The 19,216-nt window shown below is 44.7% G+C and overlaps 2 protein-coding genes across 3 annotated transcripts in view; one reads left to right on the forward strand and one right to left on the reverse strand.

Moving 5' to 3' along the window:
• Positions 1-15,173, reverse strand: part of LOC120297068 (scaffold attachment factor B2-like) — a 50,781-nt gene extending 35,608 nt beyond the window's left edge. The window contains exons 1-6 of the mRNA XM_039319290.1: positions 14,948-15,173; positions 8,088-8,175; positions 6,380-6,444; positions 5,986-6,264; positions 4,684-4,746; positions 562-589 (exon numbers count right to left, since the gene is read on the reverse strand). Of these exons, the coding sequence (XP_039175224.1) occupies positions 562-589; positions 4,684-4,746; positions 5,986-6,264; positions 6,380-6,444; positions 8,088-8,175; positions 14,948-15,145 (721 nt within the window). The 5' untranslated portion in view covers positions 15,146-15,173. The remainder of the gene's footprint in view (positions 1-561; positions 590-4,683; positions 4,747-5,985; positions 6,265-6,379; positions 6,445-8,087; positions 8,176-14,947) is intronic.
• A 63-nt stretch (positions 15,174-15,236) lies between these two features.
• LOC120297067 (scaffold attachment factor B1-like) overlaps positions 15,237-19,216 on the forward strand; it is a 38,960-nt gene continuing 34,980 nt past the window's right edge. The window contains exons 1-2 of one of the 2 annotated variants that reach the window (XM_039319287.1): positions 15,237-15,343; positions 16,342-16,467. In XM_039319287.1, coding sequence (XP_039175221.1) covers positions 15,302-15,343; positions 16,342-16,467 — 168 coding nt within the window. In that variant the 5' untranslated portion in view covers positions 15,237-15,301. Of the gene's footprint in view, positions 15,344-15,513; positions 15,624-16,341; positions 16,468-19,216 lie in introns of those variants that run through there. The other variant, XM_039319289.1, reaches the window with a different exon arrangement.

Below are 19,216 nucleotides of genomic sequence, written 5' to 3' on the forward strand. Positions count from 1 at the left end.
GTCCGCAGGTGAACACCAGAAGAGCATTAGGAAGCGATTCGGATACGTTTGCGGAGTCCAGAAAGCAAAGCGAGAGGCCTCCCGTCGTCACCTTCCGTCTTCAAGTCTTCGCGTAGCCACTTAAAAGAGTCGGTCCCTGCTTTGACAATTTCAACTGCATCTCTCTCTAGCTAACGTTACAGTCCCAAAGCCCTGAGCGATATCACAGGATCTGCTTGGCACGTCTAACTGTTCCTTTAGGCTGGGGGGGGGAGGGTTGGGGGGGTACGCGGTCTGCCCCCCCCAGTGAAGGGGATCTTAAAAGCGCAAATTATTCTCTCGGAAGTCTGATCACTGTGCGATAAGACATCAAAGGTGCTCCTGCAGATCTGGTGATATGGCCAGATTTCCAATCTCTGTGGCTTTTCCTCTGGAGGTGTGCTGGACCGTGCACCGGGTTAGAATAATGAACTAAAGCTACTTATGGGATAAAAACCGGAAAGAGAGTAACTAAAGGGACTGGAGTGCGAGACCTAATGGGAAATTCATAGGAGGGGCAGAGGGTTTTTGGAAATACAGTACCTGGTTCCAAAGGAAACTTGTCAAGCTCCTGTGAAGAAACAAAACAAAACAAAAGAGTGGTAAAGAGATGTAAAAAAAATGTTGAGACTCTAGAAAGAGTGCAGAGAAAAGCAACAAAGATGATCAAGGGACCGGAGGCTAAAACATACAAAGAACGGCTGCTGGAATATCTAGTTTAATGAAGAGAAGGACGAGGGGGGACAGGATAGCAGTCTTCCAATATCTCAGGGGCTGCCCCAAAGAAGAGGGAGTCAAACTATTCTCCAAAGCCCCTGAAGGCAGGACAAGAAGCAACAGATGGAAACTAATCAAGGAGAGAAGCAACCTGGAACTAAGGAGAAACTTCCTGACAGTTAGAACAATTAACCAGTGGAACAACCTGCCTCCAGAAGCTATGAATGCTCCAACACTGGAAGTTTTTAAGAAGAGATTGGACAGCCATTTGTCTGAAGTGGTATAGGGTTTCCTGCCTGAGCAGTGGGTTGGACTAGATCAGGGCTTTTCAACCAGTGGTACGGGTACCACCTGTGGTACACTGGCACCTGGCAGGTGGTACGCGACCATCCTAGAAAAGTAGTAGCAGGGGAGGGGAATGAGCTGAACCGGTGGCAGCACTGCACAAGCCTGAGCGAGAGATGGCTGGAGCAGCAGGGCTGTCAGGGCTCAGCAGAAGCACCAGGATCAGTGCCGCTTTCCAGCTGATCGGCGCTTCGGGGCTGTCAGGGCTCAGTGGAAGCGCCAGGATCAGCGCCAGGCTCCAGCTGGAGCTCCGCGCTGATCCTGGTGCTTCTGCTGAGCCCTGAAGAAGCACCAATCAGCTGGAAAGCAGCACTGATCCTGGCACTTCTGCTGAGCCAAGAAGCGCCGATCAGCTGGAATGTTGCAGCATCTCCAGGGTCTTGTGATTTACATTCAGAAGCTTGGCAACTGATTCATATTTATGACAGTTACAGTGTCCCAGGGTCATGTGAAGTGACCAAAACCTGCTGCAACCTCCCAGCAGACGGGGGGAATAAAAACCAAACATCACCCCACCCCACCCGCACTGCCAATCCTCAACAGAAATGCTCACAACAATGGAAATCTAGGACAGAAGGAAGAGCGCCGCCGGGTGGGCAGGCAGGTGTCTTCCTCGGCCGCGCCTCAGCCGCGCCTTTGTCAGTGCCATTGTAACTTCAAACAGTCACTAAGCGAACTGTTGTAAGTCGAGGACTACCTGTACTTTATCACTTTTTCTTTTTTGGGTCAAGTTTTTGACACCCAATTAGGCGGCTGGTGGTATTCGGATATTGCCATATCCTAAAAGTGGTACAATGGGTGAAAAGTTGAAAAGCCCTGGACTAGATGACCTCCAAGGTCCCTTCCAACTACTACTACTACTACTACTACTACTACTACTACTACTACTACTACTACTACTACTACTACTACTACTTATTATTATTATTATTATTATTATTATTATTATTATTATTATTAATTATTATTATTATTATTCAGCTGATGTACCTGGTTTTTTGTATTTGTATTTTTTTAAAAAATAGAGATAGTCCTCGACTTACAATCGAGCCCAAATTTTCCGTTGTTAAGTGAGACAGTTGTGACGTGAATTTTATTATTTTATTATATTTATTATTATTTAGGTTCGTCTGGCACAGTGGTTATTCAACTATTTATATTTTTGTAGCTTGCCCTCCCAGTCTCGTATTGCGGGGTCTCCGTTGCTCTTTGTGCTGGGTGGTTGTCTTGCAGACATTTCACTACCAAACTAGGCAACATCATCAGTGCTGGAAGGGAGATACCCCACTCTCTTCCAGCACTGATGACGTTACCTAGGCGGGAAATGAAACGCCTGCAAGGAAACCAGCAACTTCAAAGGCCACCAAGGATTCTGCAGCAGGAAACCTGGAAGGGTAAAGTGACCGAGGACCCCACAGTTCAACCCTGATCTATGAATACAGGTAGTATTTGGCTTACGACTACAATTCAGCTCCAAATTTCTATGGCTAAGCAAGACAGTTGTTAAGTTCATCTTGCTCCATTTGACGACCTTCCTTGTCACAGTTGTTAAAGTGGATCGCTGCAGTTGCTCAGCTAGTAACATGGTTGTTAAGTGAATCTGGCTTCCCCACTGACTTTGCTTGTCAAAAAGTCGCAAAAGCGGATCACGTGATCCCTGGAAATTGCAACCGCCACAAACATGAATCATGGTCGCTAAATGAACTGTTGTCAGTCAAGGAGTACCTGTATTCTCTTCTAAGTCTCATGATTTTACTCCCTGCCTTCACACTAATGCAGGGATGGCATGGAGGAGGCGGAAGTTACACCACCAGCTATCAGCTTGAGGGCCCGGCTTAGCCTGGCTCACCATTTTCCTTCTACACCAGGGGTCGGCAACCCCCAGTCCGTGGACCAGTATTGGTCCACAGCATGCCAGAAATCGGTCCGCGCAAAAAAGCAAAGCCCCATTTGCAGGATTCAGGCATCATGCGAACCACCTCCCCCTCTGGTCTGTGGAAAATCGTATCTCCACAGAACCAGTCTCTGGTGCCCAAAAGGTTAGGGGGGCACTGTTCTACATCAGGGGTCCCCAATCCCCCTGGAAAATCCTATCTCCACAGAACCAGTCCCTGGTGCCCAAAAGGTTAGGAGGGCACTGTTCTACATCAGGGGTCCCCAATCCCCAGTCTGTGGACCGGTACCAGGCCGCGGCATGCTAGCAACCGGTCCACACAGACAAGCAAAGCCCCATCTGTGGGGTGCAGGCATCATACAAAACCACACACCCTCCGGGCCACGGAAAAACCTCTCTCCACGGAAGCGGTCCCCGGTGCCTAAAAGGTTGGGGGGGGCACTATTCTACACTACAACAATGTCAGTAAATTGTATTTAAAGGCCATCATAATGCTCCTAGTTGCCCAGGCCAGCAAATACAAAGGGCAACATCTAACTGGCCTTTAAAGAGATGGATGGGCAACGTTCATCTAATTCAGACTGCGACCTTTCATGATTGCCTACAGGTAGTCCTCGACTTACAACCATTTGTTGGTTCAAAGTTACGACGGTCTTGGGAAAAAATGGCTTATATCCACCCTTGTAGTTATGATCATTACCTCACAATCGTAAGGTAACAATTCAGGCATTTGGTAACCAACTCACAATGATAATGGTTGCAGCATCCTGGGATCACCTGATCTGCAACTTTCCCAGCCAGCTTCTGACAAGCAAAGTCAATGAGGCAACCCAGATTTGCTTAATGGCTGAGTGAATCCCTTAACACCCAGGGGATTCGCTTAACAACATAGTATAAAAATGGTTGTAAAACCAGGTCTGATCATGTGATCACTCACTTAATGACATCGCTTAGCAACCAAATTCCAGTCCCAATCGTACTCATAAGTTGAAGATTACTTTAATGAAACCCAAATATTTTCAATGCATCAATTGTGAGTTGCTATTTGCTACTTAATTTCAAAACTATGAGCTAAATACTTTACATATTAATTTTTTTGGGGGGGGGCACTTGGAAATGTTTCTGTCGAGGAGGCTATGAGGTTATTAGAGATTTCTGGATGCAGATATCCAAATACAGTTGAAATATGTACTCCCAAATCTTATTTAATAATAATAGTAAAGTTGGAAGGGACCTTGGAGGTCATCTAGTCCAACCCCCCTGCTCAGGCAGGAAACCCTATACCATTTCGGACAAATGGCTGTCCAGTCTCTTCTTAGGCAGGAGATTTCAACATTCCTTCAATACCCACTTGCAACAGAACTCCAGTTCTGATGTAGAAGTAAAAAAAAAAATCTAAACTTTTCTTGAAGGAAAAAAAAAATCCAAATTCATCACATTGTTGCAAAACCCCAAATATTTCTGTAGCCACATTCATGCCAGGAATGGAAGGCAAAGCATCTAAATCTGATGAAAGCTTGCAAAAACCACGGTATGGACATAACCTGGCTTGGAACATAACTCTTTTTTGTTCTAACCAAAGAAGAACAGGTTTTTTTTTACAACTGTACAGGATTTTTTTTTCCCCCTGCGGGAATAACAGAAAACTGAAGAACAGTTGTCAATCACCTTCGCTTATATGATTAATCTCTTAATAAGAGTTGAAATACCTTCATGTTTGCAAAATCATCAGATGATAGATCTATGGTGTTGCTGGCTTCTTCACTCTCTCTCTAAAAGAAACAAACAAAGAAAAAAAATTCTTCACATTTCCCGAAAAGCTGCCGTTCTTTCACTAAAACAAGAGCAGAAAATTAGTCGCTGTCTCCTTGATCCATTATTCCCCCAAACATGGTTGGTATTTTGTTCTGAACAAGGGGAGGCTGGGACCATTACAGTGGGAGAATCAGTTGTAAATCACGTTTTTCGGTGTCGTGTAATGTTGTTTCACCAAATCAATGGTTATAAATCGAGGACTACCTGTAATTGGGGTGATAGTGCTATTCAATCCCGTGACCCAATTCCAAGTGGCAAAGCCTTTTAACTAGATTGAAATTGTGGAGCAGGGAAGGATCCAGAGCTAGCCTGAACTATTGAATGCAGATTTGTGTCGCGAGTCGGGTGGAATGGATTTTAAATTCCTCTTTGCAAAGCTCCATCTCTGCAAATTAATAGAATTATTTAGGGTTGACTTGTGTGAATCTAGCCGATAATTTATTCAGCTCACAAATGATTGAGCAGGTCACAGTTTAGCACAGTGGTGGTGAACCTATGGCACGCGTGCCAGAGGCGGCACTCAGAGCCCTCTCTGTGGGCACTTCTCTGAACTGCTGGTGGCGGGCTACGGAGCCCCAGAGTGCGCCAGTTGAGGGGCCAGAAGGCTGTGGCTGCTGATGGACATTGTCGGCCCCCATGCGCTCGCTAGCCTCTGTGTGCAGGGGCCGATGGTGTCAGGCAGCAGCTGCCCCAGCCCCTAGCTTGCCTTGCCCTGAGATAATGGCACCCCCACCCTGCCTCACCTCACCCCGCAGGACGAGCCTCCTACCCACCACCCCACCTGCCAGAGACCCCTGGAGCTCCCCCAATCCTGCTCGGCTCCCACAGGCATCCCCACGAGCAACATCGAGGTGACCACGGCCACCTTGGCCACACCTACCCAGTCTGCCATGACCACCACAGCCACACCCACCCAGTGGGCCACACCACCTGGTACCCAGCAATAAATAAGTGGGTTTTGGGTTGCTGTTTGGTCTCTAAAAGGTTCGCCATCACTGACCTACAAGTTGCAAACAAGGATGCCACGGCTATGAATTCACACACCTAAGGAAAGCTGGAGGGGATTCAAAGGGTTTTATTTTTCCATCCTGGGCCATTTCTGTTCTTTTAAAGGGGGGGGGAGGGAGAGAAAGAAAATGGAAAAAGAAACACGTATAAGGATGGTGAATTTAGCGACTCCCGAAGGTGGTGCCTACCATGGCTACTGGTATTTCTCTTGATTCTTCTGACATGTCTGATAAGGGCAGAGCAGCCTCCATGTTACCTAGAGCACCTGCAGTCAGCTGCTCTGGAAGTCCTCGACTTTCTGCATCAGCACTCTCCTTACTGTCAAAGAGGGAGTCAAGTCTACTATCAGCACTGCTATCCTCTCGGCAGTCTACACCACTGCTGTTATCTATGACCGCTTCATCTAACACACTAATATCCATCATGTCAATATCCTGCAAGTTATCCAAACTTGCATCAATATCCTCCTGCAAAAAGAAAAAAAAAGCCACATATAATAGTTGCTGGGGTTCCGAGCACAGATATTAATTCCGACACAGAAGTCTTACGGGGCATCGGGTGGCCGTCGTTTGTGCGTCATACCTGCCCATCTCCGGATTCCTCTTCAAGGCCATTGTCCTCTACTCCCTCTTCCTCAGGCCTCTGCCCTAAAAGGAATAGAATACACACACGTATGCATTTTTCTTTCTTTTTCTTTCTTTTTTTTTTTTCTCTATCTACCTATCTATGAGCCATGGTGGCGCAGTGTTTAGAAAGCAGTATTGCAGGCAAATTCTGGTCACTTAAGTTTGACTCAGCCTTCTACTCTTCTGAGGTCCCAGATTGTTGGGGACAATATGCTGACTCTGTAAAGCACTATGGAGTGGTATGTAAGTTTAAGGGCTATTTCTTTCTTTCTATCTATCTACCTACCTACCTACCTACCTATCATCCATCCATCCATCCATCCATCTATATCTATTATCTATTAATGGTATGTAAGTCTAAGTGCTATTTCTGTCTCTGTTTCTCTCTCTCTCTTCCTCCCTATCTCTCTATCCATCATCTATCTATCTATCTATCTATCTATCTATCTATCTATCTACCTACCTACCTACCTACCTAATCTACCTACCATCTATCTACTTACCTATCATCCATCTATCCATCCATCCATCCATCCATCCATCTATCCATCCATTCATCTATATCTATTATCTATTAGTGGTATGTAAGTCTAAGTGCTATTTCTCTCTCTCTCTCTTCCTCTCTATCCATCCATCATCTATCTATCTATCTATCTATCTATCTATCTATCTATCATCTATCTGCGGTATATGTCTGCTATTTCTCTGTCTGTCTGTCTGTCTGTCTGTCTGTCTGTCTGTCTATCTATCTATTTATCTATCCATCCATCCATCTATATCTATTATCTATTAGCGGTATGTAAGTCTACGTGCTATTTCTGTCTCTGTCTCTCTCTATCTATCTATCTATCCATCCATCCACCTGCCTACCCATCTACCTACCCATCATCTATCTATCTATCTATCTATCTATCTATCTATCTATCTATCTATCCATCCATCCATCCATCCATCCATCCATCCATCCATCCATCTATCTACTAGTATCTCTACCTCTGTCTGTCTGTCTATTTATCTATCAAATATATTGACCGCCCATCTTATCACAGGATAACCATGGGCTGCTTACAATAGTAAAAAAAAAAAAAAAAAACTAAATAGAACGCCACAAAACTATAAACTACCAAGTATAAAATACGATAGCTAAAAAATGGAGAGGGAGCGATGGGGGGAAGGTGGGGTCTGACATTGATCTATAAGCCCCCTCTAACATGAAGCTCCTCCTTTGAAGCCCCAGGCCAACTGCCACAGCCAACTCTTTAGGCTCTTCTAGAAGGTCTGGAGGGTCGTTGTATAAAAGCAAAAAGTTGTGATTGTAATGTTGTTATCTTCTACTGTGCTAAAGAGAGTCAGAAGTTGGTGCCTTTTTCTTTTCTCGTCTTTTCTCACACTCTTTTTTCTTTTCCCTCCCTCTTTTTTCTAGTTTTCTTATTATTTTTTTTTAATTTCTCTTTGTATTTTATATTTTGACAAATCAATAAAAACTATCGGAATAAAAAAAGGCTGAGAAACTGAACTAGAGAAGCAGTTTTCAATCTTTCTGTTACTTCCCTGACACAGCCAATGTTAAGAGGCCATCCTCTTAAATAAATATCTCAGCATTTGCAGAGCAGAATGTCCATTAAGCAATTTAACCCTTCACCTTTATCTATTTCCTTGTGTACCTTTGCTGCTTCTCTTTGGCACTTTCTTGGGGATTATTTCTGACTCCACTGGAATCTCATCAGGGTGTCCTCCTTCTTCCTCAATAGCCTGTTAGAAAGAGACAAAATCAGCTTGGATAAGCTGAATGGTGTTGAATTTGGCAGAAAATACCACACAGGAAAAGTTGTAATAATCAGTGTTCCATCCGTGACGGCCATTGACAATAGGAATAGGAACAGGAATAGGAATAGAATACAATAAAAAATAGAACAGAATAGAAAATAGAATAGAATAAAAAATAGAACAGAATAGAACAGAATAGAAAATAGAATAGAACAGAACAGAATAGAATAAAAAATAGAACAGAAGACTAGAAAATAGAATAGGAATAGAATAAAAAATAGAACACAATAGAACAGAAAATAGAACAGAAAATAGAATAGAATAGAATAGAATAGAATAGAATAGAATTCAACTCTTTATTGGACACCCAAGGAATTTGTCTCCCATGCATCTCTCAGTGTACATACAAGCAATAAGTGATAAATCATGATTATAATCATAAAATACAATCATCATAAATCATAAGATACAACACTCAGAGATAGTCATAGGAGACTAAATAAAAGCAATCAACATAAATCATATGATACAAACAACAAAGTGATAGTCATAGGATGCTAAAGGTGATAGGAAAAATGAGAAGGATAATAGTAATGCAGCCCTACGTGATTTGACATCCTGGGGCAGAGGTGTGAAACTGCCAGCCCGCGGGCCAGATGCATCATAGCGAAACCGCGCCCAGCCCATTGCCGGCAATGGCAAAAAATTCACGATACATCATGACACGTCATGTGATGTTGTGAGTTTGACACCCCTGTCCTAGGGCATAAGACAATATTGTGGGAACTTTTAATTTATAATAAGACAGTGTTGTCAAGAAGACCTCAGGATCCAAAATGATCTTGACAGACTTGAACAATGGGCCCTATCCAACAAAAGTCCTAGTGGACAATCATTTAAATATGAGCCAGCTGTGTGCTGCAGTTGCCAAAAAAGCCAACACAGTGCTAGGTTGCATTAACAGAGGGATAGAATCAAGATCATGTGAAGTATTAATACAACTTTACAATGCCTTGGTAATTGGAATATTGCATCCAGTTTTTGTCACCACGTTGTAAAAAAGATGTTGAGACTCTAGAAAGAGTACAGAGAAGAGAAACAAAGATGATCAGGGGACTGGTTGCTAAAACATATAAGGAACGGTTGCTGGAATTGGGTATATCTAGTTTAACGAAGAGAAGGATGAGGGGGGACATGATAGCAGTCTTCCAATATCTCAGGGGCTGCCCCAAAGAGGGAGTCAAGCTATTCTCCAAAGCGCCTGAAGGCAGGACAAGAAGCAACAGATGGAAACTAATCAAGGAGAGAAGCAACCTAGAACTAAGGAGAAACTTCCTGATACTTAGAACAATTAACCAGTGGAACAACCTGCCTCCAGAAGCGGTGAATGCTCCAACACTAGGAGTTTTTAAGAAGAGACTGGACAGCCATTTGTCCAAAATGGTATAGGGTTTCCTGCCTGAGCAGGGGTTGGATTAGATGACCTCCAAGGTCCTTTCCAACTTTTTATTATTATTATTATTTATTATTATTTATCGATCATCGCACAGTCAGCCAGATGTTCAGACTGGATTTGGCATTTTGTCTACCTATCGAGTCCTTACCCAGGAACTGGGATAGGCAGATGTGGATGTTTGATGGTATTACAGATATCGTCGCAGGATGGAAGCAGTTCCTAATAAGGCCGCCTTTTGCAATTGACTAATAGCGAATTTGTCAATGCCAATGGTGTTCAAGTGGTGCTCCAGTTGTTTTGGGATTGCACCCAAGGAGCCTATTACTATTGGTACTACCCTTGCTTGCTTTTGCCACAGTCTTTCTATTTCTATTTGTAGATCTTTGTATTTTGTTATCTTCTCCAGTTCTTTCTCGTCTATTCTGCTGCTGCTGTTGTTGTTGTTGTTGTTGTTGTTATTAGGAAATTTAATGTAAAGAAAAGCAAGGTTTTACACTTAGGCAAGAAAAACCAAAGGTATAAGTACAGATTGGGCAAAACCTGGCTCAAAAACAGCAACTGTGAGAGGGATGTTGGAGTCCTAGATCACTGAAATATGAGCCAGCCGTGTGTGGCAGCAGCCAAAAAAAGCAAATACAATCCTTGGTTGCATAAACAGAGGCAGAGAATCAAAATCACATGAAGTATTAGTACCACTTTATAAAACCTTAGTAAGACCACACTTGAAATGCTGCATCCACTTTTGATGCTGTTTTAATGAGGGTGCCAAGCAACACAGCCGCCTTGCAGCTTGTCACATTCAGGTTCAATGCCAATTGCGTAAATGTCACCCGCTATATTTTGGGTCTTTATTAGGGCAAGGAAGCAAAGCACTGGGATATGAGTCTACCAGTGATGGGCCTACATAAAGGAAGTCCTCGACATACGACCTCAATTGAGCCTAACATTTCTGTTGCCAAGACCTTTTTTTAAGTGAGCTTTGTCCCACTTTACGACCTTTCTTGCTACAGCTGTTAAATGAGTTACATTGTAACTTCAAACGGTCACTAAGTGCACTATTGTAAGCCGAGGACTACCTGTATTCATGGAAACAGCGCGGATCATATATCTAAAAGGGCCCCCTTTTTTTTGTTACAAGCTTACCAAATCAGGGTTTCCCAACCTTGGTAATTTTAAGACGTGTGGACTTCAGCTCCCAGAATTCCCCAGCCAGTTCTGGGAGTAGAAGTCCACACATGTTAAACCTGCCAAGGTTGGGAAGCCTTGTAGCAAATGATTTCAGGCGAAGACTCTGTATGTCCTGATGAGTGCATGCTGGAGGACCTCATGGCAGTGCGACAGAATAACGTTGCTAATTTACTGGGCAAGATCTATTTAACGTGTATCTGTTTTAATCTTGGTATTTTGTATTTTAAATGTTATGTCGTATAATATGCCTTACTTGTGATGCTTCCGACAGAAAAAAACGAGCAAGCAAGCTCCTCCCATTTCTCCTGCAAGTATGAGCGGGCTTAAAATGATAATTGGGAATATTAAAGTTATATAATACCCAAAGCTTCCTGAGCATTTGAAATGCTAGGCATGTAATTCCCTCTCTGTGTGTCACTCTAGTCAGATTATATTTCATGTGGAAAAATCTGGCTCTTAAGCAATTTCCTTTCTAGGCTAACAAAAGCTCACCAAAAACTTGTACGGATGGCCATACAAATTCATTGGCACCGTTAATTAAAAGGGAAGCAGAAAATGGACACAAAATTGTGAAAACAAACCTCCACGGTCATTGATTAACTTATTGCAGGAAAGCTAGTTTATTTGAACTTGCTGCCTTGACATTTCTGCAGCCTGAATGAATTACAGGTAGTCCTCAACTTACGACCACCACTGAGCCCAAAATTTTACGCTGTGAAGCAAGAGAGGCTTGTTTTGCACCATTTTGCGACCTTTCTTGCCACAGTTGTGAAGTGAATCACTGCAGTTGTTAACTTGACAACACGCTTGTTATGCGAATCTGGCTTCCCCCACTAACTCTTGCTTGGAGAGAAGGTTGCAAAAGGGGATCACGTGACCCCAGGACATGGCAACCGTCGCAAATACATGCCAGTTGCCCAGAGTCTGAATTTTGATCACGTAACCACGGGGACGCTGCAACGGTGGTTAAGTGTGAAAAATGGTTGTAAGTCACTTTTTTCAGTGTTGTTGTGACTTCAAACAGTCACTAAAGGAATGGTTGTAAGTTGACGATTGTCTGTACTTAGAAGCAAACGTAAGCATTGTGTACTTCTGTTTCATACAGATGCATTTTTAAAGTGCTTTTTTTTTAAAAAAAAATCCAGAATAAAGCCCAAAGTGGGAAATTTTATCTCACGTCGTATGGACAGAAAGAAGGCAGTGGCACCAAAGGATGGCCTCTATAAGGTTCTAGAGAAAAAACCTGCATGACTTTTTCTGCCTTCATAATCAGCTGAGGGACATGCACAGCTGTTGTTGACTTGTGGAACAGGATGCTGGACTAAGATGGACTTCTGGCCTAATCCAACATGGCTCAGACTATTTCTGTTTATTTGCTTCCTAGAGGCAGCTCTCACTTCTGCCCAGGGAGGCAAACAAGCATACATCTAGGTATAGCACCAAGCATGATAAGAAGAGTTGGCTGCATCATCTTAGTCCAGCTTGTTCTTCCTTAAGCTAGATCAGTAGTTCTTAACCTGGGTGATATTGCCCCCCAGGGGGCGATTTCATTTTTTAGGGGGGCGATGGAACGAAAAGGGTCAATGCGGGGGCAAAGGAACGAAAAGGGGGTGATATGGGGATGATGGAGCGAGAAGTTTTGGGGACACTTTTGAGACTTTTTCGTACAGTGAATCGCTGTATATCTGTCGGAGAAAAACATCAGATCGCTCGCTATTAGTGGATTGAGTTGTGTTCTCAAATGTTCCTCCAGCTAGCATCAGTACAGAACACCACACATATGTGAAGACACATTGCTTATCTTCATGCGCATTGTGCAGCAGCCTCTACCCATACAGTGGCACGCCATTGGCCAGAATATGGGAGATATGGGAAAAAGACTGGAAATAAATTATTTGCATCAATATGTCCTGATGACAATTTTAAAGAAAACAAAAAAAGTGTTTGCATAAATTGAAGAATTATTTCCTATGTTGTGATTGAGAGGTTATGTTGGGGGAGGCGGGTGATGACAACTTCCTCATTGGCTCAAGGGGGCGATTCCTTCAAAAAGGTTAAGAACCACTGAGCTAGATAACCTGATGCCTCCAGGCAAGCAGCAAATGGAGACACTTCCCTATTTCCCTTTGGTTGCTCTGCAACTGGCATAGAGACAAGCGCTCAGCCCAGAGGTAATACTGAACCTTGAAGACAAATATGATAGACTGTCCCCTCATCCAAAGATGTATCCAATCCCCTTTTCAAGCCATATTCTGTGACTAGCTATCATCATAATTCACAATAATAAATTCCACAGATAAATTGTACAAATGAGTCTTGGTTAAACCTTTTCCCAATCCTTTGCATAATTTTATACACTTCAATCATTTCCCTCCTTCTATCCAAGCTAGAGCCCTAAATATTCTAATCTTTTATTATAGATGGAAAAGTTTGAGACCGCAATCTGGACATCCCATCTGGAATGGGATAGGGGGTTCGATTAGAAGACCTCCAAGATCCCTTCCAGCTCCGTTCTGATTGATATTGCCCACTAAGCATTAATATGAGGGTCCAACTTGGTAATTTTAGGTCTTAAAATTGCCAAGATTGGACACTCCTCTATTAATCGTTAGTGCCGCGACCCCCAACCGGTCGTAAGTCGAGGACTACTCAACCGGTCGTAAGTCGAGGACTACTCAACTGGTGCAGCACCGTTTCAGAATGGGACTTTTGGCGGGCTCAGCAGGGCAGAGACAGCCTGGACAATTCCTATTGGCTTTTGAAAGCCAATAGAATTAGACTCTATTCAAGAGAGTCTATTCTACTGGCTTTCAAAAGCCAATAGAATAAAAGGGAGTAGCACAGCTAAGGAAAAGGGGGGAAAAAATGGCAGATTGCGTTGTTTGGCGACCCCCGTGAAATGGTCGTTTGACCCCAAATGGGGTCCCGACCCACAGGTTGAAAACCACTGCATTAGTGGGTGATATGACTGGCTGGGAATTTTGGGAGTTGAAGTCCACAAGTCTTACAGCTGCCAAGGTTGTATACCCCTGCCATAATATGATTTCCTTACTTTTCTTACAAAATGTTGGGTGAAGTACATCCACTTTAGCTGCAGCAGGGGCAGAGCTTAGTTGAGTTCTCCCCACTGAAAGCTAAGTAGGATCGACCTTCTTAGTGCTTGGATAGGAGACCATCAGGAAAGCACAAAGCTGTCAATTAGAATGGAAAATTGGGGTGGGGAGAACCACAGGAGGAAGAAAGCAATATCAAATCTCTCCTATCCTGTACTCTTGCTAATTACATGGATTCCGGCATCCAGCGGGATTTGAACTTTTCCCTCCCCGAAGCCATAATGGGTTGGGAGAGTTTTATATAACTCCCTTAGTTATCAGGATAAGAGAGTTGGAAGGGACCCTATACCATTTCAGATAAATTTCCTGGCAGTGAAGAACAATTAATTAGTGCAATAACCTGCCTCCAGAAGTTGTGAATGCTCCAACACTGGAAGTTTTTAAAAAGAGATTGGACAACCGTTTGTCTGGAATGGTACAGGGCTTCCTGCCTGAGCAGCGAGTTGGACTAGATCAGGGGTCTTCAAACTTGGCCCTTTTATGACTTGTGGACTTCAACTCCCAGAATTTCTCAGCCAGGCATGCTGGCTGAGGGATTCTGGGAGTTGAAGTCCACAAGTCATAAAAGGGCCAAGTTTGAAGAGCCCTGGACTAGATAGAACAGTGTTTCTCAACCTTGTCCATTTTAAGGCATGTGGGATTTGAAGTCCACATGCCTTAAAATGGACAAGGTTGAGAAACACTGTGATAGAAGACCTCCAAGGTCGCTTCCAACTGTTATTCTGTTAAATGGTTGTCCATTCTCAAAAACTTTTAGTGACGGACCAGCCACCAATTCTGCAAGACCTTAAAACCAGACCCAGCGTCGTCGAAGATTCAAGCAGTAGCCACGAATTTCGCAGGAATCCCTTAATGTCCAGTTCCGAAGGCGACTCTTTGGTTTAGAGAGTCTACATTCCGCACCAAGCCAGAGATGAACGTTGCGCTGGGGCGCATGCGCAGTGGATTTAACCCCTTCAGCCCCGCCAGCCCTCCCAAGAAGGCTCAGCGCTCTTCTTACCTTCCGGAGCCGCTCGAGAAGGACGCTTTTGTTGCCTCCGCTGTCCAGGTTGCGCTGCTTCAGCTCGGCCCGCAAATCGATCACCCGCAGGTCGCTAAGGCGCCGCCGGGCCATGCCGCCTCCCAAGTTTTCCGAGCCGCCACCGCTGAGGGAAACCGTCGCTTCTGCGGCGAGCCCGGCCTGATTCTCTGCCGCCATGAGGGAAGACTGTGGAGAAAAAAAAAACAAGCGGCTTCTCGGGCGGAACTTTGGCTCGCAAAAATAACGAATTAACTCCCAAAACTATTAAAAACAAATTTCCGAAAAAAAGATAACGTCTATACGGGGCGCACGAGCGCTCCCGGCACGCATAAAATGGCGGGTGATCTCGCTCTACGCACGCGCAGAGCTGGCCTGGTGAGGGATCACTGCGCATGCGCGTTCTTGCTTACGCGGCCTAATGGGGAAGAGGCGGACGGGGCGCGTGCGCGACGTGGGGAACGGCGAAACAAAGCGGAGAAGCCAGAGAGCGCTGGAAGGGCGCATGCGCCCTGAGCATATCTTGGCCCACCTTAGATGCGACTATATATAGGAAGACCAGTCGCTTGCTTGAATAGAAAATAGTGCTGACTAAAAATAGAATTTTAAAAATGTGCAAAAGCCACTGAAATTAAGAAATAAAAAGAACAGAATTCATGTAAGTTCATCAATGCTTTATATATATACACACACACACACACACACACACACACATATATATATACACGGACACATATATATATATATACACACACATGCACAGATACAGGTACTACTTACCACAATTGAGCCCAAAATTTCTGTTGCTAAGCGACACATTTGTTAAGTGAATTTTGTCCCATTTTACAACCTTGCTTGCCACAGTGAATCACTGCAGTTCTTTAGTAATATGGTTGTTAAGTGAAATTGGCTTCCCCGTTGACTGTGCTTGTCATAAGCTACTGAGAGGTGATCACATGACTCTAGGACATTGCAGCCGTCATAAATATCAGTCAGTCGCCAAGGACCCAAATTTGGATCCAAGGGGATGCTACAGTGGTTGTAAGTATGCAAAATGGTCATAAGTCACTTTCAGCGCCATTGTAACTTCACTAAATGGACTGTTGTAAGTTGAGGACTCTCTGTGTGTATACACACACACACACACCCAGACAGGCTTATTGCTATCAAAAATAAATATTCAGAAAATACAATATTTCATTCGTAAGATGCTTCTAAACAAGATGGGCAGCACAAAAATCTCATAAAAATTAAAAAAAAAATAGCCTCCCTCCCCCCAGCTTTAAAGTTTTTTTTTTAAACTAGTTTATACGCGCCTCCCAATCCAAAATTAAGAACGCATGCACAGCTTGAATTGTTTCGTGTATTTTCTGCAGGAATCATCTGAGACCCGTTCAGGTTTTCTGAATCGACGCTGCTGCTTGGATTATCAATTAGAGAGATTTCAAGGAACCCCTGTTCTGACTCTGATCCGGATGTCGCAGCTTGCAGGGACCGAAGAGGTGAGCAGGGGAGGTTGTGACAGACCCGGGTGAACTTTTGGGAGGGGAGCACGCTTTGGGAACTCCGTCGTTGCCTTGCAAAGCATGACAAGAAATGAAACTGAGGGGTCCTTGGTGCTCTCTGAAGTAACTAGGTAAATGAAAAAACATCATTCCTTGGAAATTTCACTTTAAAACAGAGATCCCCAACCTTTTGGGCACCAGGGACTGATTAAGTGGAGATAGGTCAGTGATGGTGAACCTTTTAGAGCAGTGGTTCTCAACCTTTTTAATACCGCGACCCCCAACCGGTCGTAAGTCGAGGACTATTCAACCGGTCGTAAGTCGAGGACTACTCAACTGGTGCAGCACCGTTTGCAGAATGGGACTTTTGGCGGGCTCAGCAGGGCAGAGACAACCTGGACAATTCCTATTGGCTTTCAAAAGCCAATAGAATTAGACTCTATTCAAGAGAGTCTATTCTATTGGCTTTCAAAAGCCAATAGAATAAAAGGGAGTAGCACAGCTAAGGAAAAGGAGGGGGAAAATGGTGGACTGCGTTGTTTGGCGGCCCCCGTGAAATGGTCGTTCGACCCCAAATGGGGTCCCGACCCACAGGTTGAGAACCACTGTTTTAGAGACTGAGTGCCCAAAAACTGGCCCTGCCCCCGCTCCACCCCTCATCCCCCGCCCCACCTGCCCACAGGACCACTCACCGCCTCCAGGGCCCACCGCAGATCGCCCAGGCAGCCCAGCAGTGCCATGGCAGCCGAGCCCTCTGCCCGCATCCTGCAGCATCAACTGCATGATGGGGCGTGAGGGCAGAGTCTTGTCTATGCTGCCTGGCTGCCATGTCCTTGGCTGCGCTGCTCCGTGTGGGCCACGCTCGGGAGCGAGTCTCCTTCAGGGGGGGTTGCTGGAAAGGAGGGGGTCGAGGGGCAAAGCAAGGCTGGGGCAACGGTACCCGTGCCATAGGTTCGCCACCACTGAGATAGGTTTTTCTCCGGACCGGAAGGTGTGTGATTTTATGTGCTGCCTGCATCCTGCAGATGGGCCTTTGCTTGTTTGTGCAGACTGGTTGTTGGCATGCTGGGGCCCTTGTACCAGTCCACAGACCGGGGACGGAGACCCCTGCTTTAGAAGTATTCCTAAAAACATAGGAAGGTAGTCCTCATTTAGCAAGTACAGCTTGTCCTCAACTTACAACAGTTCATTTAACGTTCAACGTTACAGCAGCATTAAAAAGTAGTGACTTATGACCATTTTTCACATTTTTCGACTGTTGCTGCATCCCCAGGGTCACATGATCAAAATTCAGACTTTAGCAACTGACTCACATTTATGACGGTCACAGGGTCCCGGGGTCACGTGATTCCCCTTTTGCGAACTTCTGCCAAGCAAAGCCAAGGGGGGGAGGGGAAGCCAAATTCACTTAACTAGTTACTAACTTAAGAACTGTGGCGAGAAAGGTTGTAAAAATGGGCAAAATGAACTGAAATGTCTCAAATAACAATAGAAAATTTGGGCTCCATTGCAGTCATAAGTCTGCATCTTAGAACAGCAACCATTTGCAAGATTTGATGGTAAATAAAAATAGTAAAAAAAAATATTGTGTGAACCTACATCCAAATTTCTGCACCTGACAACAACACACACTAGGGAGAGAACAATGCTAGTGTGGCTGCAAAAGAGAACTGAAGAGCAGTAACTAGCAATATTCAGTTTGTCTTTTTTTCTCTCTGTGTCTCTCTCTCTGTCATGTGGTTCACTGAGCGACCATTTCACTTAGAGGCCATTGTTCCAGCACCAATTGTAGTTGTTAAACAAGGATAGACAGTATTGGGAAGAAAACACATTTTCAGGTGGAACTTATGCCCAGAAATGCAATCTCTAATAGCCTCTAAGCTTTATAGAGTTCTATCTCTGCCGCTTGCCAGCTATGCCTCGGCTGGCGCAGGGGGCGACACCACGCATGCGCGGCACTCCCGGGCAGGGAAAGTCCTCGACTTACGACCGGTTGGGTAGTCCTCGACTTACGATTGGTTTAGTCCTCGACTTACGACCGGTTGGGGGTCGTGGCATTAAAAAGGTTGAGAACCACTGCTCTAAGCTTTACAGAGTTCTGTGGGCATTTCTGAATGCAGGTAGTCCTCAATTTACGACCACAACTGAGCGCAAATTTCCGTTGCTAAACAAGAGAATTGTTGAGTTTTGCCCTTTTTACAACCTTTCTTGCCACAGTTGTTAAGTGAATCACTGCAGTTAAGTTAGTTATACGGTTGTTAAAGTGAATCTGGCTTCCCCGTTGACATAGTTATCCCAATGGTGTTTTTTCGGGAGGCAACGGGACTTCCTTGTTTTTCTTTGAAGATGTTTCACTTCTCATCCAGGAAGGATTTACACTCCTTACAGACAGCTGGTCATTTGCATCCTTTTAGAGAGTTGTTGAGGCCACTTGGAGGTTTACCTGCTGAGGACACCATCCACCTCCAGTCTGCAACACAGCCCTTTCAGCATCTCCAAGAAGGCTCCACGCCCATTTGCCCCACTCAGGTGACCCTGAGGACACAGATAAACCTCCAAGTGGCTTCAGCGACCCTCTAAAACAGCAGTTCTCAACCTATGGGTCGCGACCCCATTTGGGGTCGATCGACCATTTCACGGGGGTCACGAAGCAAGGCTGTCCGCCATTTTTCCCCCCTTTTCCGGCGGGTGCCTTACCTCCCTTGGGCTGGGCCAGCTGGTGGCCCAGCCAGTGGTCGGCCTGCTC

Source organism: Crotalus tigris, unplaced genomic scaffold (genome assembly GCF_016545835.1).
Source record: "Crotalus tigris isolate CLP2741 ecotype Arizona unplaced genomic scaffold, ASM1654583v1 scf7180000022970.308977840:1548163, whole genome shotgun sequence".
NCBI lineage: Eukaryota > Metazoa > Chordata > Lepidosauria > Squamata > Viperidae > Crotalus > Crotalus tigris.